Below are 27,474 nucleotides of genomic sequence, written 5' to 3'. Positions count from 1 at the left end.
CACATACATGATTTGAGTTTCCGCTTTCTCCGTCAGATAATTCCTCAGTATTAATTTCGTCAATGACAACGTCAATATTATTGTCTTCTGTATTAACAACTTCGTCGGTTAACAAAAACTCTTCTGTATACTTACCTTGCTGATTTTCATTTAAAATCTTTATCAAAGCCGCTAGTGTCGATATGGAAATATCATCCTCTGCCTCGAAGTCAGAACATTCAAGCGGAGCTTTTTGAAACCCGGCTTTCGAAAAACAATTCTTAATTGTTTCTGCCGTTACGTTGTCCCATGAAGATTTAATAAAAAAAACAGCCTCCAAAATGTCAAAAGTTTTTGAAAGTCTGTCCATTGGAATGCCTCCTAATTTTGTCAAAATATGTTTGATTATATGGCATCTGTAATGACACTAAAAATTTTGTATTATACCCTGATCGAGGGGCTGACAAAGGGATGTTGTATTAGCAGGAAAAAAGATCAACTTTATGTTATCTAGTTTAATATCTCGAGGGTGAGTTGCAGCATTGTCCAAAAGTAATAAAATTTTTCTCTTCTGGCAGCCCATTTTTTTATCAAGCATTTCTAGCCACTCACACATAACTTCACGAGACATCCAAGCTTTCCGGTTTGACTTCCATTCCACTGGCAAACTTCCTATATTGCCTCTTTTAAAGGCGCGTGGGCATGCTGCTTTTCCGATAACTAATGGATTTTCTTTATCTCCAACTTTATTGGCTTACAATCCTGGAAATTAACCTCGGAAGATTCCCCACATATTCTTTTGAAAGTCACATTATGACGCCTACGCCATTTCTCCAACCATCCATTTGACGCAGAAAAATTGTGAATACCTAATCGGCCAGCGATTTCTTTTGCTTTTTCCTTTATAATAATACCCGATATTGGTATATTTTGGCTTCTGGCCTTAACGAACCAAAACTCAAATGGTCAATTTTTGAGCCATCCGCGTTTAAGGGGTTAGGGGTAGTCAGAGGCCCGAAAAAATGATGATTTTCACGAATTTTTTTTTGCTACTTAATTAATTTATTTAACAAAAATAAAAACATAGCATAAAAACATCATGTTTTAACTTGACTTCACCAAAATTTCAAAAAAAAAAATTAATAATTGCAAAAGTTATCGCTGTTTGTGTGAAGCCCGTTTCTCCAGAAGTCCCTTGCGGTGAACATCACAAGTCCTTGCAGATTCATCTAAAACCAATCGGATGAGAAAAATTATTTTTATTGATAGATAATCTCGAGCCGGATCGAAGCTTTTTTTTTTTTTTCAAAATGAACAAAATGGCGGCCTCAGGAAATATTTTTCAGATTTTCGGGAAAAAACCAACAGTTAATTGTTAAAGAAAAATCGAAATTTTTGAAAAAAAAAAAAATCCTTCGATCAGGCACAAGTTTTTTATGTTTTTCAAAAGCTGTATAAATTTTATTGAAATCTACGTAGCGGTTTTTAAGTTACAGTGTTCACCAGTTTGAAAAATATAGTTTTGAGAAAAACGCATTTAAAGTTTTGCTATCGGCTCCGGAGCGGCCGAGCGCCCTTTGTTAATTGTTGAATAACTTGAAAAGTATTTGTCGGATTCACTTCAAATTTTTACACAATATTTTTAAAACATTATATGTACTTTAAGAAAATGCAAAAAAAAAAAATCGATTTTTTGAAAATTCTGACTACCCCTAACCCCTTAAGAACTTTTTCTTTTTGTTGACGTTACCACCGCCCATCCATATTCTTTTAATATCTTTTATTTCCACTAGTGTCTATCTACTATCTTTGTTGTCCGTGGATTAGAGTATCACGTCCGCTTATGGGAGGTTTTTATTGTTTTCTTTACACATTTGTTCAGTGATATATTTTGCTTGTCCGTTACCGAGAGGTCAATGAGAAAAAGTGTCCGCGTCCGGTTATTAGAGTGTCCGGTTATTAGAGTGGAATTCGTTCTAAAAATCCAACATAAAGTTTGGTTCCTCAGTTTTTGTCCGGTTATAGGGAGTGTCCGCTTATTGGAGGTGTCCGCAAGGGGAGGTTTCACTGTATATATGCGCATATATAATGTTTATAATGAAACAGAAGAATTTGCTTACATTTTTTTGTAACAATTAAAGTTCATAAATCTGTAGGGATTTCCTTATTACGAAACAAAATCAAGACGCATAGCATAAATTGAAGCAGGAGCTCGGCCATACATCTAACAATAGATGTACGTGCCAGTTATATACCTACATAGGTATATGTATTTATATACATACATACAGATGTATCGGATGTTTTTTTTTTAATCTGGCGGACTTAAATTTTTTTTCTCTTGATTCTTTCTTGTATAATAAACTAACAAAAGTTTACAAAATATTATGCACTATGTGAATGAGATGGAAGGAGTGAGGATGAAGGGTGGGAGCAAGAAAGGAGGGGTTCCAGCCTCCGATTCTTCGTAGCTGGGAGCTTTTTTTGGATGTGACTTAAAGATGTCTTTTAAATAATATCATATTACAAAGCAGAAATATTGTTCGAATGAATTTTTTTATTATAGTCAGGTATATAGTATATCATGGCATTTATTTATTTTTTAGTAATAATATCCGGCATAAGCTCACCGCGGCACGAGTTGGATGGTCTATTCAATTCAATCTTTGACTACTTTTTCCAATAAATCTTAATAATAATTTTAAATTGGAAGCAAACGATGGTCATTTGGCGCTGCAATTGTACAAAGCTTCTAAAAATTTAATAAGAATCGTTAATAAAAAAAATTAAAAAAAAATTTAAATTAAAATTGTCTTCACATTTAGCGCGAACTGTATTTTATAAACATGCAAGCCAAGATCCTTACGTAAAATTGTCCACGTCAAAGGACAAAGGCCAACCAGTTGAGAACGACGGCGAATCGAGATTTCGCCGTCTTCTTCAACACTTCGCTAACAGATTTCTTAAAGCAAATTTCCACAATTTGAAAGCATTGTTCTGGCACTAAACGATTCATAATGACTCGCCAAACCTTACTGAACAGCAATGTCCACACAGTCCAAGGCGAATTAAATGGTTACTCTATTTTTCGATTTGCGAGCTTGGCAAGTCTGACGTCAGCTCCCTTCGAAATACAAAACAAGCAAAAGTAGGAGAAATTACATGCAAATGGCTTGGTAATATTGTGATTTGTGAGATTTAAACTAAAGAAAACAAAGTGCCGTCTGTTAAATTGTGAAAGCACAAATTAATATTATATAAAGCCTTCAAATGCAGTTTTTGCGTTTTTATGCGCAGGGCGTTGTGGATGTGTGTGGGCGTATAAGTTCTTGTGTTTGATTGTTTCCATTGCTTTCGCCTACTCTTCTTCTTCACAAACAAGTGATTCCCCTTCCTTTTGCTTGTTTATTCATGGGCTCTTACGACACGGCGAACTCGAAAGGCGCAATCGTATACTCTGTCATTCTTGATCGCTACCGGCAGTTCTCAAGCAGCTAAAAAAACACCTGATATACACATTTGTAGTATATACTTGCACGCTTTTGGCGAAAAAACTTAAGTCACTTTTTTAACAGGTTTTGCTTTAAGGCCAGTAAATTCTTATCTATCAAAACAAATTTTAGTATTTTATTCAAATTTTATAAAGGTTATGAAGGCTATGAATTAATAATTGAATTAATATTTCGAAAAAAGCAAGCAATTTAGTGTCTTACAGAAAAAAGTGCTAAGTTGACTTGGGCTGTTTTATCAAAAGTAGACAGATATATACAGTGATGGGGAAAAGTTTTCATGTACCCACTTTTTCGTTGGCTTGAAAGTCCAAAAAGTCTATTGCAAAATAAACTAAACACATCCATTCCTTAATATGTAATAACAAAGTTTGGGTGCAAAACACAGAAACAGTGTTGACAAAACTCTACATAAAGTTTAAAAACTTAATTTAGTGTGAAACTTTAGTTAATCCTACATAGATGTTATTGCTTGTAAAGGGTGGGCCATGTAAAATTTGCTTTTAGAATCGGCTATAAAAAGAAACTAATCAATATTTTTTCAAACTTTTTTTTTTATTTTGAAGATTGAACATGAAAAATAATATTGTTCAAATGACTGCCACGACTGGCCTACTGTAACTGGCCATTCGATCAACCCAATTTTTAAACACATTTTCGATTGTTTGGGCTCCAATTTCATGAATGGCAACTTCGATTTCGTGTTTTAAAGCATCAATTGGCTCTGGATGATTCGCATAGCATTTGTCCTTAACGGCTCCCCACAAAAAATAGTCCAACGGGCTTAAATCACAGCTCCCAGGCGGCCAATTGATATCGGAATTCAAAAACGGTAGCCAAAAGTTCGAGTGTAACTTTGGCAGTGTGACAAGTTGCACCGTCCTGTTGAAACCAAATGTCGTCCATGTCATCCTCTTCAATTTTTGGAAACAAAAACTCGTTGAGCATGTCACGGTAACGCTCGCTATTTACTGTAGCCGCGGAAGAAGAAGAAGACTCACCACTTTGGAAATAGGTTTTCAATATTTCCCAATTTTGTTCAAGCGTATAGCGTCCCATTTCGTAAATGTCAAACTTTTAAGTAAATTATGGACACATTTGACATGTCATTTGTGTTAACATTCTCAAAAAAATAGGTGGTTCAAAAAGCAAACGCTATATGGCCCACCCTGTATTTAATTGGACTACCGTTAGCTTTAATAACCGCCTGAAGCTGACTTGGCATCGAGGCAATTAAATTTCTCAGCTGTGCAGACATTATACCGTTCCAAGCTTCTCTTACACACTGTGTATTTTGGATCGTTAACCATAACCAGTTGATTCTAAGGATTAAGTGCAGTACTTTTTTTCTCCAAACTTGTGCTCTACCATCGCTGCCAAATATTTTAAACTTTGACTCATCTGTAAACAAAACTTTTTGCCAAAAATCCATCTTTTCTTTATGTGCTTGCGAATTTCAAGCAAAGCTTACGGGTTTTCCCGAAACTAGAGACTTTTTGCATGGTTTTCTTCCGTTATTGTTCTTTTCTGCTACATATTCGGTTAATTTTGAAAAATTAGCTTTTGAATTTTTATCCATTTACAGTCTGTGTCAGAAAAAAAGAACCGCGATTGTTCATGAAGTATAAAAGATATATATTTAAGCCTGGCATCTTCTTCTTGATTTGAACCAGCTTTCCTGCGTAGCTCGTTGGCAAACAGGACTAGATTTTGTGAACTTGGCGCACGAGTTCCTTAAATCATGGACGGGCCTTCCGGCAAGATGCGTTTCCATAGTTCCCAACACATTTTCAATGGGGTTGGTGGCAGGGGACTGGGAAGACCAGTCCAATACTATGACGTCATTTGCTTGTTTTGTTGTTCATCAATGTGTTGTACCTATAAGGTAGAAGACGGAGGTACTAAGATAATCGAATGAGTTAAAATCAAGTATTTTATTAGCTTTCAACAATTTACTTTCTGCATAAGATGTTCGAAATGACACTCATTGTTTTGGTATTGCGGAGTAGTTCGAGAAATAGCAATTTTAGATTTTTTTAAAATAAATAATTATAAGGCTAATACCCATACTTGCAGTCTGCGGTCCATCTCTTACTTACAAAAATATTCAATAAACAAATCAGCTGCTCCGTCGATCACATTACAATTTTAATCTAAATTAACAGCGCCGGTAATCCCGATTAACGCTGCCGTTCGTCTAGGCTATAACTCGATTTTCCTTGAGAGATAATATAATAGAACGTAGGCGAAATTTTCCAGCAGGCATAAAAATTGTAAGAATTATGGTTTGATAATTCTTATATAGGGTGAGCAGGTGCAATAGCAATATTTCCAATTGTTATGTTTCAGTTGCGGCCGCCATAGCCGAATGGGCTGGTGCGTAACTACCATTCGGAATTCAGAGAGAACGTAGGTTCGAGTCTCGGTGAAAGACCAAAATGAAGAAAAGGTTTTTTCTAATAGCGGTCGCCCTCGGCAGGCCATGGCAAACCTCCGGTTGTATTTCTGCCATGAAAAAATAAATAGGAGGAGGAGTCCGGCTCGACCCCATTAGAAAAAACCTGCTCTGCATTTTGGTTCAAACACGCAAAACGGGTGTACGTGCCAATTGTACATATGTTTTAGTTGCTGTCGAAAAATTTTGAAAATTTTTAAACAAATATTATCGCAAAACAGGTTCAGTTGTAGAAACACTGATCCGGACTCAAACCAGAAAGTTATATTTGCTGACGAGACCTCTACTCAGCTTTGCTAACAATTCTTTCCGCAAGTATTCAACTGAACATCAATCGAACCGTAAATATTGGATGTATTATACGGTTTGAAGTATGACAGTATCAACGGACCTTATTTCTTTCGAAATAAATCCGGGATGTACAGGGTGGGCCAAATAAGGCCTACTAATGACTAAAGACTACTGTCTAGCAGTATGCGCAGTTGCTCCATCTTGTTGAAACCTCAAATTAGGATACTGCTCCGCCATTGGCCGCAAAAAGTTCTCAATCAATGTTCAGTACGAAGCTCCTGAAATCGGTTTCGGCGTTTCATCCTCATTTTCGAAGAAATATGGACCGATATATGTAGTGGCCATAACACCGCATCAAACAGTAAATGGGTGCAACTGATGTTGGTGTGTTGCCCATGGATTTTCAGAGCCCCACAATCTACAGTTTTGTTTGTTGACATACCAATTTAAATGGAAATGAGCTTCATCCGACATTAAAACATTATTTGAAAAATCAATTTGTGTGGCTAATTGTGTAAGAATAGAAAAACTCGATAATTTTAACGCGTTGTGTTGTACTTTAGGGTTCCATAATAAATTTCCAGCAATTCAATTATAACCTACAAAAAGAGAAAAATAAATATGTCAAAAAAATAAAAAAAGTTAATCGTGCTTAACATTAGTAGGTCTTATTTGGCCCTTCCGTATATGGCTTTATAATTATGCACCTAATGTTGCAAATTAAAAATGTACATATAAAATAGAGCATAAAGCATAATTTACTTATAAATGGCAACGAATTATCGAAGCTCCATATTACATATTTTTGTTATTTTTTATTCTTTCTTGCTATAAGAATTTAAAAATTTTATCACATTCATCATACAAGTTTTTCTCATTAAATTCCTCAACTTTTTTGGTTCCCTTTAAATCAAAATAAAGCAGTATTCAGGAATTCTAAACACGGTGGGTAACACTACTATGTCCATTGTGAGCGTATCTATTCTTCTTCTTCCCAACCGGCATTGACAGCTGTTTTGCTGTCAAAATCTTATTGACGGTCGCAAATTTGTGTTTTAGTGCAGGGAATTAAACAACAATTTTTCTTTCTTGCCCTAAGCCAAAAGCAAGTACCGTGTTTTGATGACTGGGGATAGCGAAATGCGTAACGATAGCACCGAAGAAGATGCAGAGGGCGGTGTAATCGATGTGGCGCACTATCGTAAGCTGGTCAAAATGTTTATTGATATGGTAAGAGCGAATGAAAGTTGTCTGTATTCGCAATTTTAGACGTATTTTTCTACGTTCTCTAGCGGCGCTACCAGACGGCTCTGTTTTGGGCTGAAAAAGTGTGTGTACTCAGTCAAAATGATCCTAAGGATGTTTATTGCCAGGCTCACTGCATGTTCCTCCTAAAAGAGTACCACCGGGCTGCACATTTAATACGTCGTTTCGGATTAGAGAAGACGCACATTTCGAGTTACAGTCTGATTCTGGAAAGCCTTTATGAAGCAAAGGAACTTAATGAAGCTGTTAGTGTTATAAACACCATTGACATTGAGTTTCTGGCATCGACATTAATAACTCAACCGCTGGGCCATGGGTCTATAGGATGCCATTCTACATTTAATATTGAAGAGGCAAACAAAAACGTAAGCGTTATTCATATGATTTGTAAAACCGTTTAAATTGATTAATATTCGGATTAACTTTTCGTTTTAACTGCAGGAAGTTATGGCATCCATTAGTTTTATGAAAGGAAAAATCTACGAAGCTTTAGATAATCGAGGATTGGCCATGGACTACTACGTGCAGGCGCTACATAAATCAGTATATTGCTTCGAAGCGCTCGAAGCTTTGGTACAACACGAAATGTTGATGGCTTGGGAAGGTGAAACACCGCTCAATTTTCACATACAATTCAAAAGAGTTATGTAATAAAAAAATTTCATATTTCAGAGAAAGAGTTAATGCAACATTTGCCGCTTGCGCAGCATTCGAGTGAAACCGATGCAAAATTCATAAAGAAATTATACGAGTCAAAGCTTAAAAAGTATTACGAATCCATTGATCCAGTAAGTAATTTAGTTGGTTTGTGAAATGTGTCACCATTTAAATTATTAATATTACTCTTCGACGGCAGTCTACTGGTGATCAGACGATTAAAGATTTGAGTGAGAAAATAAAAAAAAATCAAGCATCTGATGCGCATCTGCACAAGAACATACTGTCAAAGTATATGGCGCCACAGATTATGTCACCTGCAAACAAGTACCAGCAAAATAATATATTTAAGATTCTTCGTTTCATAATGTAATGTAATTCTATATTTTCAAGGGTACTTGAAGATCTGAAAAATACTCCATTCTCCTTGCAAATAAGTCTCACACGTGCATCATCGCTTATCAACGAATCGAATCGTTCACACATGGATACGCCCGCACGCGATCGCACGCCAAAAGAGGCAGACAATAAAAATATTTTACCGCTTGCCATGTGCCTAAGTCGCATACAAAAGAGCACTGATATTATGGCCGCTGAGGCAGAGAAACTGTTCTATGATTGCGAATATAAGAAAAGTTATAAAATCTTGCAAGAGTAAGTTAAAGAGGCTTTTTATAACTATTTAAAAATATAGTAATTATTACTGATTTTGTTTTTCTGCAGTTTACTGAAAGCGGATCCCTATCATAATGCTGGTTTAACACTACAAATTGGTTGCTTGGTCGAATTCGGTGATTATAACAGTGAGTTTATCTGATCGAGTACTTACTATAGATATGTATATATTTTATTTCGTATTTAAAATACCCTTTCATAACACTGACAACAGCGATCCCCACCCCAGATAAAGCTAAAAGTCGATGACACACCAAACCGACAGTAAACAAACCTAACATTTTGGGCGTTACCTTTGATAGTTTCCTCTCCTTTTCTGCACACACAACCGAAATTGCGTCTAAGGTGCAAAACCGCAAAAAAGTAGTTGTTGTTGTTATAGCAGCATAAACATTCCCCATATTTACATACGGGGAATGATGCTGGAGTGACAGTCCTTGGCCGGATATAAATCCGAGTCGTTTCGGTAACGTAGAACCGACTGTCGTGGAAACGCGCAAAAAAGTACTCAAACCGCTTACCGGCAGCACTTAGAGCAAAGACAAAGAAATGGTGCTGGCGACATTTAAAGCGCCAATTGCCGGCCGGCCGGTTCTGAATTATGCTGCGCCTATCTGGTCGCCTGGTACCAGTGAATCGCAGTGAAGAAAGCTACAGACTTCGCAGAATACTACAATCAGGACTGCTATGGGGCTACAAATGTCCCCCGTGCCATACCTCCGCAATAAAGCATCAATGATCTCTCAAAGGAGCACAACAAAATGCTCATCAAGCAATTGCTTCTAGGGTGTTACTGAAGGTATCACCCCAACCGACATTTACTAGGGTCAGAGCCACCATCCATGCACGTCAGGAGGCATCTTTTCAACTTCACCGACAAGATCCGGGACAAAATACATTTACAACTACTGGACCGGACAGTATACAGACAAACATTAGACCACATTCATCGGGAGATCTTTACCACTTTTCTAAACTCCCGACCCCTGATTTCCGTTATCGGAGTTAACCAGTACCTATTGCAGACGAGGAGCTTCAGCTGCCTCACGAGATCTGCGTAACTTTGTCCCAATTGCGTTCTGAGCTACTTATCCAGAATCGACCCCGACATGCCCATTTTATTTCCAGCACGTGAATGCATCCCGCTCGATACTAACCATCTCTTCAGATGCCCTATTAAACCTATTCACCTAACACCCCTCTCCTTCTGGATCCAACCTGTCAAAACAACACGTGTTCCGAAGCACCGTTAGAAAAGTTCGACGAAGACGACTTGTGATTACATTGGACTGACACGGTTTAAAACAACAACATACCCACCCTTAAGTGGAAAGCGAAACATTTAATTTTAACATCGAAATTCAACACTCAGTGCCTGATTTCCCTCTGTATTGCATATAGGAAATTATGATTGTCATTGCGGAACCCCTTCAAATACGTATACGTAGCTAATTATCCGCCCTGGTATTTCTGATGGACAGTACTATGTTTCAAAAGGTAGACCGATGTAGTCGTTTTAAACCTAGTTATCTAATACTAGAGACTTTATTTTTTGTTAATCACTTTTTCGATTCTTTCCATTATACGACCTTTTTTGTTGTTAAAATGTCTTCCAAACAGACGAAAGTCCTAAAAGTATTGTTTTGCAATTTATTAGGTGAATTTCTGATCCACATAGTGAGCAAATAGTGATCTACAAATGCTTTCATAAAATACTATACTAAAATACTATAATACGTAGGGTATACTTATTTCTAAATTTAAGTTTAAAACTTTACTGTTAGCCGTACTCTTCCTTTTAACTCTACGCCTCCAGCTCGCAAAAATTATTGTTTAGTGCAGTGTCGCTCTTTGCCCAGCCAGTGGGCTCAGCTTTTTAAAGCTCTCACATAGATGAGATTACACAGGCAACAGGGCGAAAGCTCTCAATGCACTGTGAATTATGAAGGTGTGTTTTGCTTATCAAGACTGTTAACGATGAAGCTGCTTAAAATTATATATATATGAGCTATTTTTTCGGGTTAAGCGATGTTCAATATTGTAGGGGGGAAAAAAATGTTATTTTCCGAAAACTACTAGGTTGTTCAATAAGTTTTGCGGTTCGATAATAGAGTGCGGTACTACAAGCCTACATTTTTTTATTATGTTGATACACTCTTCATATGAACGTATGTGAAGTTTCATTTAAATCTGTCAATTCATTCTTTGTTTATAAGCCATTTATGTTAGTATCGATGTGTTACAGTATTTTCTACAATGGAAAAAATTAGGTATCGCGCAGTGATTGAATTTTTATTTTTGGAAGGCATAACAACACATTCGAGTGCGACTTTCTCAGCAACATTTAGAGCGTTTGCGAAAGTATAAAGTGGATTTTATGCATCTATTATTCACTATGGATGAGACTTGGGTGTAACTGTATCAAAACAAGAGGCTTAAGAGCGGTGTGAACCTGGTTCTTCGGCTGGACACCAAAGAAATCTACCAAAAAGTTGTTAGCATGTGTATTTTTGGACGCGAAAGGAATTTTGTTTGTGGATTACTTGCAAACTGGTAGAACAATAAATACTGAATATAATCGTAACCTTTTAGACCAGCTGAAGGAAAAATTCGCAAAAAAGAGCCATTTTGCAAAAGAAAAAAATTACTTATCGTGAGGACAATGCCCCGTGTCACAAGAGCATTTTGACAATGGCTGAAATCCATGAATTAAATTTCGATTTGTTGGAGAATCCTCCGTATTCATCAGATTTGGTGCCTAGCGACTTCCGTCTGCGTCTAGACCTAATAAAATCATGCGTGGAAAGTGTTTTTCATCAAATGATGAGTTTATAACAGCTGTGGAAGCGTATTTTGCAGCCCTTCCAGATTCTCATTTCAGGGGTGGAAGTCATGAATTGGAATCTTGTTGAAGCCAGTTTATTGATGTTCCATAAAATTGAGTTTTTTTATCGAACCGCAAAACTTATTAAACAAACTATTATTTCTCTAAATTTTTATAAAATGCAGTAGGGAATATTACGTTCAAAGGCATTAACGCCTAATTTGTAGATTACAAAAATCTTTTTATGAGTAATCTGTGATGGATTCTTTGGGTGAAAATACAAGTATAGACTATTTTCGACGAAAGACCAGCTTTTTTGTTGCTTTAGCGTTGCAATGCAGGTCATCTGATGACGGATTTTTTTTTTTTTTGAGAGTTATGTCAATTGGTTTTGCAATGCTTTAGCACTAGAGGCAGGAAATTCTTGGTTCCATACCTTTATCGTGGTCCACCATAACTCGGCGTACTGAAGAAATCGGCATTTACATATATTCCATATTTATAAGTAGGGTACAAAGAGCAAACACTTTTCCATTTGTCTCGATGAAATTAATTTCGCGCCAGTAACTGGAACGAATAATTAGTTAGCTGAGTTATTTTTATCTTTTTTATCCTTCCTTTACCAACACAATATTTTACATACGAAAACATTGCACAACAAAACTAGCAATTTCATTTTAAAACTTAAGAAAAATTATATATTTTTATCGAAAATATATTAATTTTTATAATAATACAAAGGCATATTTTATTCTGTTTGCTTTACAAGCACAAAAAGTGTTTGCTAATTTTTTTGGGTGTAGCGATGAGCTTTTCAACCTTTTACCGAATGCACAAAATGTGTTTGTGTGCGTGTGAGTGGGCGCACCACTGGTTTAGTGAATCTTTTAATGAATCATTTTTTATGTGACTCGTCAATTACAGTGTGGTCACGATGGTGCGTCCAACAATAATTAAAATCATTGCAATTTCGCGGTTTTCAGAATAGTTTGAAGCCCGTAGCGTAATGCCGCCCATTTTTTTTAAATTAAGTTGCGTAAAGTTGAGTAATTTTGCTTCTTTTCTAACGGAGATATCAAATTTTTCTAATATATATTTTAAAAATTAACGTTATACGGGAGGTGGGCGTGGTTACTCCCCATTTCACTTATTTTTAACATAAACTTACCTTGCATTAAGGACATTTGAGTTTTAGAAAAATCTCAAATCAAGCTATAGCTTCAGACTTATCCATTTTCAAAAATATTATGTTGGATATAAATAAGATGAGCAATACGTGCGCCAAATTTGGGCTACTTTTATTAAGTTGTTATCGAGATGTACATATTTACCGAAACGTGGACGTGGACTGAGATGCGTATATCTATTTCAATATATTCATGCTGTTAACCGTAGTGTGAATAAAATTACTTATAATACTCATGTGCATATGTTAGCTTAGGTTAGGCTAGGTTGTCATGGCTGGCTGAAAGCTATCACATATACCTATTTCTTCTCAGTGGTAAAAAAAAGAGCTAGACCTTTACGTTTATCTGTGGTAGGCATCTTGTAATAAGTCTGCGTCTTTTGAGAGGTGTATGCTGTTCAAGAAGCAATGAACTTTGTTGTGGAAAACTGGGAGAGAGGCAGATCTTTATGTGTCTGCGCAACAGCAAAACTGCGTCCATGACCTTAGACAGCCCTCCAACCAGGTGAAGGATAATTGGGTCCTGTAAATCCAGACTGAACCGGTAGACATAATAACCTGATGCTAACATAGGTCCCGAAACACGTGGGTATAGCGGGTATCGATACCTCTGACTCTTTAGCGAGGATGGACTCTGAGACCAACTTCTTTGGCGCGGAGCCCATTCTGCCACTCTCTTCTGCAGCCATCAAAGTCACGCTTAGGAAAAGGGTTTTTATTCAACCTACAAGCGAGCTTGGGCAGGCTGAGAGTGGCTGCCGATGGACAAAACTAATGGTACCTGTCATGTCCGACCGACTGTCGCTGATCCTCCTGTCATTTATCAGAAGGGACTGTAGGCAGCTGGTTAGAAAAGGTGGGCGTTTCAGACAGTGCACTGTGCTCAGCATTTAGAGAGGAGAATGAGACAGCGGACCACTTTCTGTGCGACTGCACGGCCTTCGCTCGAATCAGGCTTGAGATCTTTGGTACTGATGTGTGACCACCTTGGTTCTTTGGCACCCCAAATATCTGCTCAGATTTCGAGGGCGGGTAGATTTAAAGAAAATTAAATTAAATTAATTGTACTGCTCAATGAACTTAATCTTGTCTGAGTGCTGTTCTTGCTAGTTGTCCCGACAAAAATTAAAAAGGTTATGGATGACCGTTAAACGGTTGCAAAGGATAAAATTAGTAATTAAGGCCACACCGATGACAGAATAAATATTAAATTATACTTTTGTAGACCGGCCGCCGTAGCTGAATGGATTGGTGCGTGACTACCATTCGGAATTCAGAGAGAACGTAGGCTCGAATCTCCGTGAAAGACGAAAATTAAGAATAAGTTTTTTCTTATAGCGGTCGCCCCTCGGCAGGCAATGGCAAACCTCCGAGTGTATTTCTGCCATGAAAAAAGCTCCTCATAAAAAATTATATATCTGCCGTTCGGAGTCGGCTTAAAATTGTAGGTTCCTCCATTTGAGGAACAACATCAAGACGCACGCCACAAATAGGAGGATGAGCTCGGCTAAACACGCAAAAAGGGTGCACGCGCCAATTATGTGCATGATAGTCATTTAATTTGTAATAAAAAAACATAACTCTTAAATAAATATTTGGAGTTTGTAAGTCCAATTATGACACATATTTTTCTCACAGTCCCAAATAATTTTTCATCTTTCCTCAGAGCTCTTCTACGTTGCTCACAAACTTGTCGATCGGTATCCTGATAAGGCCATCTCCTGGTATGCCGTTGGTTGTTATTACGATTTGATTGGCAAGAGCGATCCAGCGCGCAGATATCTCTCCAAAGCAACTTCACTCGATCGCCTGTATGGACCCGCATGGCTGGCTTACGGTCATTCCTTTGCCGAAGAAAATGAGCACGACCAGGTCTGGCATAAAATTATATAAATTATTACAAAAAATATATTAAACCACAAACCTCCACAGGCTATGGCTGCCTATTTCAAAGCTACACAACTCATGCGTGGTTGCCATCTACCACTACTTTACATCGGAGTGGAATGTGGGCTTACGAAAAACCTGGAGCTGGCGGAGAAATTCTTTTATCAAGCTATGTCCATAGCGCCGCTAGATGTCTTTGTGCTGCATGAGCTGGGCGTAATCAAATACGAATATGAATTGTAAGTTAATTATTTTTTATAAATCTCTAGCATTTGTGGAAGCAGTTCTCTTGATTACTTTGCAATAGCTACAAGGGCGCTGAAGAAGTTTTCCTCCGTACAGCGGAAATTGTGAGAGCGCGCGCAAAGGAAAATAAGGAGGAGCTCTCTGCGCGTTGGGAACCTTTATACAATAATTTAGGTCACTGTTGCCGTAAGCGCAAGAAGTACAAAGAGGCTTTAACATATCATCAATATGTAATTATTATTGAATTCTATTGAAATTACACATCATTTTAAATTTCGCAATTGTCATGCAGGCGCTTTTGCTCAAACCTCAAAGCTCACAAACGTATACAGCAATGGGTTTTGTGTACGCACTCATGGGAAACCTCGAGGAGGCCCTTACCTACTTCCATAAAAGTTTGGCTATCAATCGCGATTGCATTGTGACAACAACTATTTTGAAAACATGCATTGAGGATCTCATGAATGAAGAAACCATTATCGATGACATATGTGGCAGAGATTTTAGTGGCACAACATCATCTTCATCATGCAAGTCAGCCTCGAAACGTCTACCAACTATTGAAGAGTCACCGGCGAAATTGAATTGTATAAAGTTGAAATTTGACGAAGAGGATAACACAACAAATCCGCCAGATAAGTCTGATAGTAATGTAGTAATGGATGTCAGTATGGATTTGTAGTCAATGCAAAAAGAAGAAAAATAAAAAACAATTTTTTTTTTCAATATACAAATGAAAAAAATACAGCTGACTATTATTATCATCACTAATTACAAAAATGCTCATTTTTGTTCTAGCCATGGGAAAAAACTGATAAGTTCCTCTTGCTGGTGTGCCATTCTATCTCCCATTTTACCAATAGCAATTGCATATAAGTGAGAAATATATCTGCTGTGCTAACGGACAAGGCAACTAGAACAAAAATTAGTAGTTCACTGTGGGATGATGATAATATGAGTACTTACAGCCGTCTTGGATGGCATACTTTTATTTACAGTTGTTGAAAATATGAAATAATTTATTTAATATAGTTTATCTGTAGGACGGGAACGAAATTTCACTCAAAAATTTACTCTGAAAACTATTAAGTAGCTGTAGTGATATTGGAGCTTCTACTGTATTGCTTATCCGTTTACGAATGTATAGCGATCATACAATATTTTATATCTTTTTGCTTCTTATCTACTTAAAACGTATTAATTTATATTATTTACATATCTCTATTTGAGCTGCATTCCATAATTCTGCAACATTGCATATGCCCGTCCAATGCCTTATATTTCGTAACAATGATAACTGATTCCGGCCATTGCATCGTTTCCCTTCAATTTTTCCTTAAAATATTAATTGTAATATGTGGTATTTGGTGTTTCTTATGATGTGTCTAAGATAAGCTGTCTTGCGACGTTTTATTTATTTGTTTATTTCACGTTCTCGATGAACTCGTCGTAGAACCTCTAAGTTAGAAACTAGATCTGTCCACGGAATTTTCAACATTCGCTTAAAAATGAATCCCAAAATAGCTTCTTGGAAGATTTTCTCAGTATAGATGTTGAAAAGGATGGATGATGATATAAATCCTTGCCTAACGCCTTTACGAATGGGAATTTCCTGTGATTTCTCATTGTCAACATTAATTACGGCAATTTGGTTCCAATAAAGGTTTCTTAAACATCGCAAATCTTTTGTGGCAATATCCAGTGATGGTAGAATGTTAAAGAGATTGTCATGTTGCACTGTCTCGAATGCTTTTCCATAGTCTAGAAAACACATGAATACGATTCTGGACAAGAAACAGTGCTTCACGAGTTCCCATGCGATTTCTAAAACCATTTGCGTAGGGCCCATGGTTTCTTCACATTTTTGAAGTGAAACTTCTTGGGCGTCGTTGGACGAGCAAGAATGGAGAGTAAAATTTCAAGGCCATACAACGTTGTGGGCATTTTCATTCCGCGAAAGAGAAAAAAGATATAACGTAGAGGAAAAGGATAGAGAGAGCTATCCCTTATATATATCTTAGATACACTTTAGGCTATTTTTCCTGAGTTTTTCCTTGTGGTTGCTAATTTCTAGTGAGAAATAACACTTTCTACTTCTTGGTGTTTCTTATGATGTGTCTAAGATAAGCTGTCTTGCGACGTTTTATTTATTTGTTTATTTCACGTTCTCGATGAACTCGTCGTAGAACCTCTAAGTTAGAAACTAGATCTGTCCACGGAATTTTCAACATTCGCTTAAAAATGAATCCCAAAATAGCTTCTTGGAAGATTTTCTCAGTATAGATGTTGAAAAGGATGGATGATGATATAAATCCTTGCCTAACGCCTTTACGAATGGGAATTTCCTGTGATTTCTCATTGTCAACATTAATTACGGCAATTTGGTTCCAATAAAGGTTTCTTAAACATCGCAAATCTTTTGTGGCAATATCCAGTGATGGTAGAATGTTAAAGAGATTGTCATGTTGCACTGTCTCGAATGCTTTTCCATAGTCTAGAAAACACATGAATACGATTCTGGACAAGAAACAGTGCTTCACGAGTTCCCATGCGATTTCTAAAACCATTTGCGTAGGGCCCATGGTTTCTTCACATTTTTGAAGTGAAACTTCTTGGGCGTCGTTGGACGAGCAAGAATGGAGAGTAAAATTTCAAGGCCATACAACGTTGTGGGCATTTTCATTCCGCGAAAGAGAAAAAAGATATAACGTAGAGGAAAAGGATAGAGAGAGCTATCCCTTATATATATCTTAGATACACTTTAGGCTATTTTTCCTGAGTTTTTCCTTGTGGTTGCTAATTTCTAGTGAGAAATAACACTTTCTACTTCTTGGCGCGTGTTTGTTGGTGCAAACTGGTAGGAAATATATTTTTGGTGCCTACTTTTTGGCGTTATATTTCCTTGGTGCCTACTACTTGGGGTATTTTTGGTTCCAATTTTTTTGGCGCTTTGTTTTGGTGCCTACTTTTTGGCGTTTATTTCCGATTCCTGGCTAGTGTTTGTGCGTACTATAAAGTGCTATCCATTCCGCCGTCGGATTTATTGGTATTGCTTTGCGGTAATTTGTGTCGTTGCTGCGGTCCTGGAGTCGCTGCGTTTGTGCGGGTGATAAACGCTCGGAGTAGTGCGTGTTGTTGCCACGGTTTGTGTCCGGCCTTTATTTACATCGGTCGACCCTTCTTTGTTTTTTGTAAATTTTGTCTATTTGTATTCTCTGCAAATGTGAATTTATTTTGGATATATATTCTTTCTCTCTCTCTCTCTCTCTCATTCTCTCTCGGGTCTCTCCCTCTTTCTTTGTCTGCCTTGAAAGTTTCTCTTCTGTTATGTGTACTACGATACACGCACTTTTTTTTATAAATTCTATTGTGTATAAATTTTAAGAAAAATGATTGTGAGTGATTCATGCGGCTTATGAGCCTATACTCCTCGCACTTCTTTGCGTTGGATTCTTTTGGCATTTGGATATTGGAGCTGTTCCAAGAAACTTTCCAAATCAATCTGTTTCATTTCCATTCTGTTGGTATTCGATTCTATTCTATGGACACCAAATATTCATGGCATTTTAATCATAAGCCAGAGTCTTACTTAAGTCACTGGCATAGAAATAATATTTACTTTGAATTGGATATTCCAAAAAGTCCAAGTACACATATTTTTAGTTATTCTATTTAATTTGCCTAATTTATTTGGTTCTTTGCTGTTAACAAATATTTGGTAATTGACAATAAAATTGCTTACAGTTAAGTTATAAATATTTATGCACACAAAATTTACTCGCTCACGCACTCTTGCAATTTCAGACGCACTTGCGGAATTTGTATGTAAAAATATTTGATGTTCTAGTTTTATGATACCTTCCGTATCCAATGACCTATCAGCACCTTTTCCACTCTAAATCACAGCTCATTGCCAAGTTGAAAAGTTTTTTTTTTTCGAAAACTTTACCCCGCTTATCGCACACTCTTTCAACGCCAAACTCAATGCCGACATCTTCAGAACATAAAAATCACATTAATGTCTTCGAGTTCCATTCATTTTGTACAGTTTGTTATTTAACTATTCATATCGTTGCCGACTAAGAATAACCGAAATATTTGAATAACGCTAATACTGGCTGGCGTTGAGCAAATAGAATTCGTATAAGCGTTTGCCGGTTTTTTACGGTGAACGCGCGGCTGAACCAACAAAGCCGTGCCATGCTCCACGAGAAGGTCTTAGGCGAAACGCCGATAAGCTTGTGGGGTTGTAAAGGTATATGCTTCACGTTTGCTTATGCGAATATTTGATAAATTTATGAGTGATAAGAGCCACGGTAGTGTAATTTTTGAACCAAAGTGATTTTATGGTAGGAGCAGCAACGGTGAGTGGGAGAAATTCTGCCGATATGCCGACTTTGGCAACGTATATAAGCTCAAGCACTGCTCTAGTCTAAGCACAGTTTGAAAACAGTGTGTTCAAGTGCGGCCTAATCTGTAGTTTTCGAAGCACACAAACGGTTTTTAAGCAATTTTTCTAAGTTATATTTAAATTTCTAATTTCAAATTTGAGTAAATAAAATACCCTGATTGTTAACTCGCAATGACTCCGTTTTCAAAGTCACTACTCCTCACATTCGCCGTTTTTGGGCATCTCATGTCGCGCATTTATGCCTCACCGCTCATTGGCACACTCACCTATGACCAGGATGACGACACGGAAGTCCTCGAATTCGACTTAAATACTATAGATGAGCTAATGAGTGAAGACAAACATAAGAAGGATATCATCGATTTGAGTTTTTATGGCAATGCACTCTTTGGTACTCCAGATAGCGCAGTCACAGCCGAATTGGTGGCTAACTATACGCCTGATGCATCATCTGTGAATCCCGAAGAGTTGGGTTCCTACCTGGAGGGCGACATACTTGTGCCCACTAGTGGTGTGCTTACCAAAAATGGCATTACTACACAAAGTTCGCGTTGGCCCGATGCGGTGGTGCCCTTCGAAATTCGTGGTAACTTCAATGCACGCGATATGGCCACCATCGAGAATGCCATAAAGAAATATCACGAACGCACTTGCATTCGATTCGTGCCACGTACCAGTGAACGCGATTATATTTCGATTGTGAGCGGTAATTCGGGCTGTTGGTCATCGGTGGGACGTGTAGGCGGCAAGCAGGAGGTGAATCTACAATCACCTGGTTGCCTCTCTAAACCGGGCACAGCGATGCACGAACTAATGCACGCGTTGGGATTTTTACACGAGCAGAATCGACAGGAGCGCGATTCTTATGTGAATATACAAATGCAAAATATTCAGCCTTCGGCGGTGAATAATTTCGAGAAAGCCCAGAGTACCATCGCATTTGGTGTGCCTTACGATTACGGTAGCGTAATGCATTATTCGGCGAACGCGTTCTCACGCAACGGACGTCCAACCATTGTATCTGTGGTGAGTATGAGTGGAGTGTGGTCGGGGAGGACGTATTTGGGTGGGCCTGTTGTTTATCAGCGATTGACTGTGTTGTTATGAATCTCGAATGTGAGTCTAGTGGGATATTATATAGAATTTATATGCAGGGGGCGAACGAAATTTGAGAACAACCTGTGAGTAAAACTAACTAGCTTTTATTTTGAACAAAATTTAATGATACTTCACGAATTTTTTACACAACATTACCTTATGGCATATCTATAAAATCATTGAATACAATTTCCATTAGCTGCAATAACCTCCTCGATCCGAGTCGGGAAACGATTGCATGCCCAAATCAAATGCTTCCAATGCATATTTGCCATAACGGCCTGACCGGATCTTTCCAACGCAGAGGAGGCCTTCCTTTTCCTCTGCTAGTACCAGCTGGTACTGCATTGAATACTTTCAGCGCCGGAGCGTTTGCTTCCATTCGGTCGACATGACCTAGCCAATGATGTCGCTGGCTCTTTAGTCACTGCGCTATGTCTATGTCGTCGTAAAGCTCATACACATGACCGAAATGGAGCAGCGTTCGATCAAAAAGCTTGTTAAGATTTAACAAAGAAGCTATAAGAAAAATGATAGGGGTATTAACTGGCCATTGTTTAATAGGCAGCCACGCTAGAACGTTAGGGGGCGTCCATAAATTACGTGAGGTGTTTTTTTCAATTTTCTGACCCTCCCTCCCCCCCTGGTGAGATGTCGTGAGATTTTATTCAACCCCCTCCCCCATCCCCCAATCTCACGTGAGATTTTTCAAAATGTGGGTTTCTTATGTAAACGCGTTGGATTGTTATTGTAAAAAGAAAAAAAAATTGCTTCGTGCTTTTATTTACGACTAGTTAAGACTAGTAATCAATATTGCTGAGAGTTATAAGTGTAATAAAAATTTAACAATAGAAGAACAATCGTAACTACTGCGATTAAAAAAAGAATATCTACTCTAATTCAGTCCATGGAGAATCATGCGCGGTTTCAAGAGAGACTATTGCGACCAACATGTCCATATGATTTTCAGTAAAATCATGTGCTCCTTCAACTTCGTTCTAATCTAGCCACTCTAAGCCGTTGACGCTTGCGCACAGTAACTCATTAGCTCGTCTTGTGACATTCCGTGAGGGTCGCACTTTGCGGAACATACGCGCTTGCTTAGCTGGTGCAATGTGAGCTGCTCGCCTGTGCTCTGCAGCTCTTGTGATAGATGCGAAGTAAATACCGCATGCACTGTAGCATATTTTCTCTAAATCATCACGTATACTTGGGCAATAGAGATCAATAGGCGTGCTGATGAAGGCATTCAGCGGTTCAATCGGTACGCGTATTAGAAATGGAGCAAATGATTTTCCGTCATGTTCTTTAAAGTCCGGAATTGTCAAACGTCAACCTGAGTGATAGGGCGTTCGGCTCATAGTGGCGCGAAAAAAACCGACGGGCTACACTGTACCGCAAATTCAGATTAAATTGAGCTATTTGGTATAAAACAAATATGGTGGTTTGACAGTAGTAATGTATAACGTCGAAGTATGAATGAAATTATTTTCTTTTGAACGAATTAGTGAATGATCTTAATCATACTAAGATTACGCTTGAGATTAAATCTTAAGCATGTACAATTTATTTGTTTCAATCAGAAAAAAATTGCGTGATATTTGCCGAGACCCCCCCTCTCTCCAACGTAAGATTAGATGAGATTTGACTTGACTCGACTCGACCAACCCCCGCCCCCCCGTCTGTTGCTTCAAATTCAAGCCGAAGCTTATGAATGAATGAAGAATAAGAAAAATTGAGATTTCTAAATCGCTGTGATTTGCGATAATTGCATGTTTCTTCATTTCTTGAGCTAAGTTGTAATCCTCCAAAGCTTGTCTGAAAAAGAGCAAACAGAAAAATAAGTTATGCCACATATATGCACCCTGTACATAGAAGTACATACATATGTATATTTGGTTATTGAGCAAGTTTCTCCTCCAATTCGTGTTGCCCCAGAAAAACGCATTCGGACCTTCGTCTTAGTTCGCCGAGGAGCGACAGCTAATAGAACTAAGCTTTCATATTTAGCTTTGACCTCGAGCTACATGACTAGAACTCAACTTAACTGAAATATAACCCCAATATAATATTTCAAAACAAAAAAAAAAAACACAAGTAACGTTTTTCTAGAATCAAAGAGAGCAACTCATGGATTAGAAAATTCTTTGAAAAAATAACACTAGTCTACAAGGAAAAGTATCCGAAATAATTTAAACTAATATCTGCTTCTCTGTCCATGCAAAATTGGGATTGATAACTAAAATTAATTTATTAGTTTGAGTTTTCGAGATATCCTAACCTAAAAGTGCAAAAAACCCCATTTTTGCCCATATTTGAGGCTATGTAGCCTTGCAGATGTTTTCTTTCACCAAAATTAAAGGATGGCATCTTTAAATACAATCCTTCTTTTTTCAAATGGCGTTTTGTTTGCTCAAATATCATTTTTTTTCGCAGAGATATCGCATTTTGAAATTTTCATGAAATTTTCAGACATGATATAGTCGCTTACTAATTTTCTTGGGTTTGAGGGCCTGAAATATATGGATTAATAGTATGTAAATTTGGAGTTTGTGGGAAAGCCTGCTTGCGGTTATGTGGGTTAGCCTGCTCGCGGTATGATAGGGGTGGTTTCTAGGGGTTAGGGCTGTGTGTGACTCGGTACCCAAAGGTTAGATAGTGTAGGGATGTGGTGAGTCAGCACACTTATGGTGTGAGACAAAATTTTAAGAAAAATAAGACTCAATTCAAGAAAATTAGTAATCGAATATATCATGTCTATGTTATCTTAATCGATTTTCAGGTGTAGGAAAATTTCGAAACATGAAAATTTCAAAATGCGATATCTCTGCGAAAAAAAATGATATTTGAGCAAACAAAACGCCATTTGAAAAAAGAAGGATTGTATTTAAAGATGACATCCTTTAATTTTGGTGAAAGAAAACATCTGCAAGGCTACATAACCTCAAATATGGGCAAAAATGGGGTTTTTTGCACTTTTAGGTTAGGATATCTCGAAAACTCAAACTAATAGAGCAATTCTGAGGCCAGATTTGGATTCAGCGCATCATAAACCTTCGGAAATATATAGTCTGGTTTCTGGGTCTGAATGTTGGTTAAATTTTGTCGGCCTGTGTAATTAACATTTAAGTAGAAAATATCTAATTTAAAATATGAAGATTAATCCAAAAAAAATGAAGTTTATTCGAAAATATAACATTTTGAAAATATCTCGAACACTAAAGACTTCTTTCAGAAGATATTTTAGCGAGGTAACGCTGTTACTAATCTTAATAGTCTGGTCGATATCGGGTGCTCAAACCTATCCAAGAAACATTCGACCGATTACGCTCAATCATTTGTATTAGATTATTCTTTTATTTTTATAAATTTTCTTTTATGTAGAATGCAACCTATCCCAGAAAGAGCTAGAATTGATCTAATAATATAAATTTCAGGGTACATTTTCTTTATTAGATTTCACATTTCACATTAAAAATGATAAATATTATAAATGATTGGCGCATACACTTCTGTTAGGTTGTTTGGCCGAACTCCTCCTTCTACATATTTGTGGTGTGCGTCTTGATGTTGGATGGATCTACAGTTTTAAGCCAACTCCGAACGGCAAATGGTTTTTTATGAACAGAAAACGAACTATGATCCCCACTTTGGTATGGATCAGCCCTTATTAATGCCAAAAATTAAATTAACCGGATGATGGAATGCAGTTGGAGCGGGGGTTTTCTTTAGATCAGCCAATATTTCAGTTTTCTTTAAACTGCCGAAAACTAATAGAGTTTTTCAAGTAGAGGTCTTTGCGAGCCTGCACGCATCCAAACTGCTTAGGAACATAAATATCTTTTCCGATAGTCAAGCTGCGATCAAGGCCCTTTCTTCGTCATGTTGCAGCTCACATTCTTCAAATGTCTCGAATGTGCATGAAACATTTTTCTTATCTGGGTTCCAGGGCATGGGAACATAGAGGTAAATGAAATTGCCGATGAGATTGCCAGGAAAGGGTCGACAGCACTGGTTTCAGTTGTCTCCATCTCAGACATCGGTGCCCCCTTGACCGTTGTTGAAGGGGAACTGCACAATTTCTTTCTTAAAAAAGTGCAAGACAGATGAAGTTCTATGTTATCGTGTGCTATCTCAAACAGACTTTGGCCTCAGTACGGCTGAAGTAGGACGCTTAAAGTGCTGGGGATCCCACACCACTCAATTTCAAAACTCATAGCGGTGGTCATCGGTCACTGCGTGATCGAAACTCATGCAGAGAAGCTTGGACTTACGTACAACCCCCATTGCAGAAGCTGGGGATTTTCGGCAGTGAAAAAGACCGTTGAACACTTTCTTTACAAATGTCCGGGTCTGACGGCTAGACGCTTGAGGTTTCTTAGTGCGCTTTTTGTGGCACATTGTCTGAGGCAGTTCTCCAGCCTAGGTCCCTTTTCTCTCCTCCAGTACATCAACAGCTCTAGACGACTGTAGATGGGACTTTTTCTTTTAAGTTTTTGAAATTTGTCGCGGGTAGTGGTCTACATTATGGTATCAACATGGCACTCTAGTAGTGTATGCGTCGTACTGTTGCTATCTAACCGACCTTCTTCTTCTTCTTGATTGGCACGACAACCGCTTACGCGATTTTGACCGAGTTTAGCAAAGAGCGTCAGTCATTTCTTCCTCGTGCTAACCGGCGCCAGTTGGACACACCAAGTGAACTCAAGTCCTTCTCCCCTTGATCTTTCCGAAGCAGAGAAGGTCTTCCTCTTCCTCTGCTAACACCAGCTGATACCGCATCGAATACATTGAGAGCCAGAGCGTTTCTTTTCAATCGGATCTAACCTACCTACCGGATATGATAAAACTTTACATTTACAGAGCGATTTTCTTATAATAAATTTAGTGTGCTCAGGCAAGTAATCTATTTTTTATGACATACTTAACTTCCACGCGGATGACAACTCAAAGGTAATGCTGAATTTCATCGACTACATTTACTAATGGGCGGCGACCTTAGCTCAGTGTGTTTGTGTTTGACATACCGCCAGTAGGCAATGAAACATTAACAAGTTTTTTCCAATAACCGTCGTTCGCCGGCTATCAAGGAAAAAGCTTCTCCTAAAAACCAGTTACTATTCGGAGGCCCCTCCATTTATTGAACAACATCAACACGCATTCCACATATTGGAGCAGAAGCTTTTCTAAACATCTTTCAGGGATGTCTGTATGTTTATTCTGCAAACAAAATAGCTACTAATATTCACAGTGACGTACTGCGATCTCTTAGCCCATATCAGATAAGACATTAACTACTACACACAGATAAATATTTAAACACACACTCGCGTCAGAAGGCATTTAGTGCTTGGGCAAGGTCGTTGATTGTTTGCTATCCGATTAGTTGAAAATTCATAGCAAGTGAAGGTTCCATAACAGCTGGTTCAATAATCTGGTGACTGGTGGCGATGTGATAAAGCGCAGGTACATACAGAGCTTGGGTGGGTGAGACTCTGGCATAAGCTTTAGGGGTGCTTATAAGTTTTTAAAGGGGCATGTCGACTTACTTCCGCATTTATGTACATAACAGTGATGATTTTTTTTTTTGTATATTTTCAATGTTATTAAAATATTTGATTTAAGTCTCACACAGTTACTTCATATGCAATTATTCTTATCTGCTCTCAAGCAACCTGGTGGCAGTCAGCTAATGGGCCAGCGTGACGGCTTCTCGGCATTCGATATCGAAAAGTTAAACAAGATGTACAATTGCGAGATGGCTGCAATGGGCGGCGGCAGTTTTGGCGGCAGTGGCAGTTATCCAGGTGTCGTTGCGCCTGTTCCAATGCCGGGTGCAGTACCAGTGCCGGAACCGGCGCCTGTCCGTCCTTCAGGTGGCGGCGCTAATTTAATCGGCAGTTTTCTTGGCGGCCTCATCAGCGGTTTGGGTCTAGGAGAGGAGAACAACGATGTTGGTAACACAACGGAAACAACAAATGTGGTTTAGAAAGGAAAGAAATTTGGTAATAAAACGGCGTCGATGGAAAGAACATAATTAAAAAATTAAAAAAAAAAAAAATATTTAATTGCATTTAAATTAGCTTAATATAAGTCTCGAATTTCCATGTCAGTATTATATATTTAAAACATTTTAGAAGTAGAATAAAGAATTTTTACAAATACAATTCGTAAATGTTTTTCAGTTTCGTTAACGTGCATCCATAAGTACCAGCTGGAAAGCTTGTAATCAGAGTTGATTCGGGCACTAAAGATGAAGTGTCTACATATATAAGTTCAGGTTAACTGGGACAGTCATAATCATCATATTGGCATTACAGTCCGGGGTAGGCTTTTGCCTCCTCTATAATATGCCTCCATTCCTCTCGTCAGCCCGCGTTTGCTCTATGTTGTGAGATTCTCATATTTCGCAAGTCATCTTCTACGTCTTGCAACCATCGTTGTTGTTGTTGTAGCAGTAATAGAAGCCCCGTCAGTGTAGAGTATATCACCGGTCATCTTCGTTAGGCTCATCTAAAAGTAGGCCCAGGAAACATGCTATTTCGACAGGTTGGGTCCAGAGGGAGAGGGGTGTTAGAAGAGTGGGGTTTAAGGGGCATGTGAAAAAGTGGTTAATGTTGTTGTTGTTGTTGTTTTAACAGTAATGGTAGCCTTGTCAGTGTAGGGCATATCACCGGTAATCTTCGTCTAGCTCATCTAGGGGTAGGCCCAGGAAACATGCTCTTTCGACAGGTTGGGTCCAGAGGGAGAGGGGTGGTAGATGAGTGGGTTCTAAAGGGCATGTGAAAAAGTGGTTAGTGTCGTGCCTTGTGCCTTCACATGCCGGACATATGTTTGGTATGTCGGGGTCGATTTTGGATATGTAGGAGTTTAACCTACTACAATATCCAGAACGTAATTGTGCCAATGTTACACGAGTCTCACGGGGAAGCTGGAGCTCTTCATCTGAGATAGGTAGTGGTTGGACTCCGATAACGGCATTCACTGCAC

General features: G+C 38.1%; 2 protein-coding genes across 2 annotated transcripts; both read left to right on the top strand.

Moving 5' to 3' along the window:
* Positions 1 to 7,248: 7,248 nt before the first annotated feature.
* Positions 7,249 to 15,723, top strand: LOC128859708 (cell division cycle protein 16 homolog). The gene is made up of 11 exons (XM_054096739.1): positions 7,249 to 7,464; positions 7,527 to 7,865; positions 7,942 to 8,104; positions 8,173 to 8,288; positions 8,357 to 8,484; positions 8,551 to 8,811; positions 8,881 to 8,960; positions 14,509 to 14,714; positions 14,775 to 14,968; positions 15,037 to 15,205; positions 15,268 to 15,723. Exons 1-11 carry the CDS (start codon positions 7,357 to 7,359, stop codon positions 15,655 to 15,657), a joined length of 2,154 nt encoding a protein of 717 aa, XP_053952714.1. The 5' UTR covers positions 7,249 to 7,356; the 3' UTR covers positions 15,658 to 15,723.
* A 3,834-nt stretch (positions 15,724 to 19,557) lies between these two features.
* LOC128855136 (hatching enzyme 1.2) lies at positions 19,558 to 26,591 on the top strand. Its single transcript, XM_054089795.1, has 2 exons — positions 19,558 to 20,412; positions 26,156 to 26,591. The coding sequence occupies exons 1-2, from the start codon at positions 19,558 to 19,560 to the stop codon at positions 26,471 to 26,473; spliced, it is 1,173 nt and encodes a 390-aa protein (XP_053945770.1). The 3' UTR covers positions 26,474 to 26,591.
* Positions 26,592 to 27,474: the final 883 nt, after the last annotated feature.

Source organism: Anastrepha ludens, chromosome 2, assembly GCF_028408465.1.
Source record: "Anastrepha ludens isolate Willacy chromosome 2, idAnaLude1.1, whole genome shotgun sequence".
Classification (NCBI taxonomy): domain Eukaryota; kingdom Metazoa; phylum Arthropoda; class Insecta; order Diptera; family Tephritidae; genus Anastrepha; species Anastrepha ludens.
The sequence above is the reverse complement of the archived record's forward strand: the minus strand, read 5'-3'. Positions and strand labels throughout refer to the sequence as shown.

What these genes read in the sequence shown, in the direction of transcription:
- LOC128859708 (XM_054096739.1), top strand. Translation starts at nt 7,357, where the DNA reads ATGACTGGGGATAGCGAAATGCGTAACGATAGCACCGAAGAAGATGCA. An exon ending in TCAAAATGTTTATTGATATG is followed by an intron (nt 7,465 to 7,526) that starts GTAAGAGCGAAT and finishes TACGTTCTCTAG; the next exon opens with CGGCGCTACCAGACGGCTCT. An exon ending in ATTATGTCACCTGCAAACAA is followed by an intron (nt 8,485 to 8,550) that starts GTACCAGCAAAA and finishes TATATTTTCAAG; the next exon opens with GGTACTTGAAGATCTGAAAA.
- LOC128855136 (XM_054089795.1), top strand. Translation starts at nt 19,558, where the DNA reads ATGACTCCGTTTTCAAAGTCACTACTCCTCACATTCGCCGTTTTTGGG. An exon ending in GTCCAACCATTGTATCTGTG is followed by an intron (nt 20,413 to 26,155) that starts GTGAGTATGAGT and finishes TCTGCTCTCAAG; the next exon opens with CAACCTGGTGGCAGTCAGCT.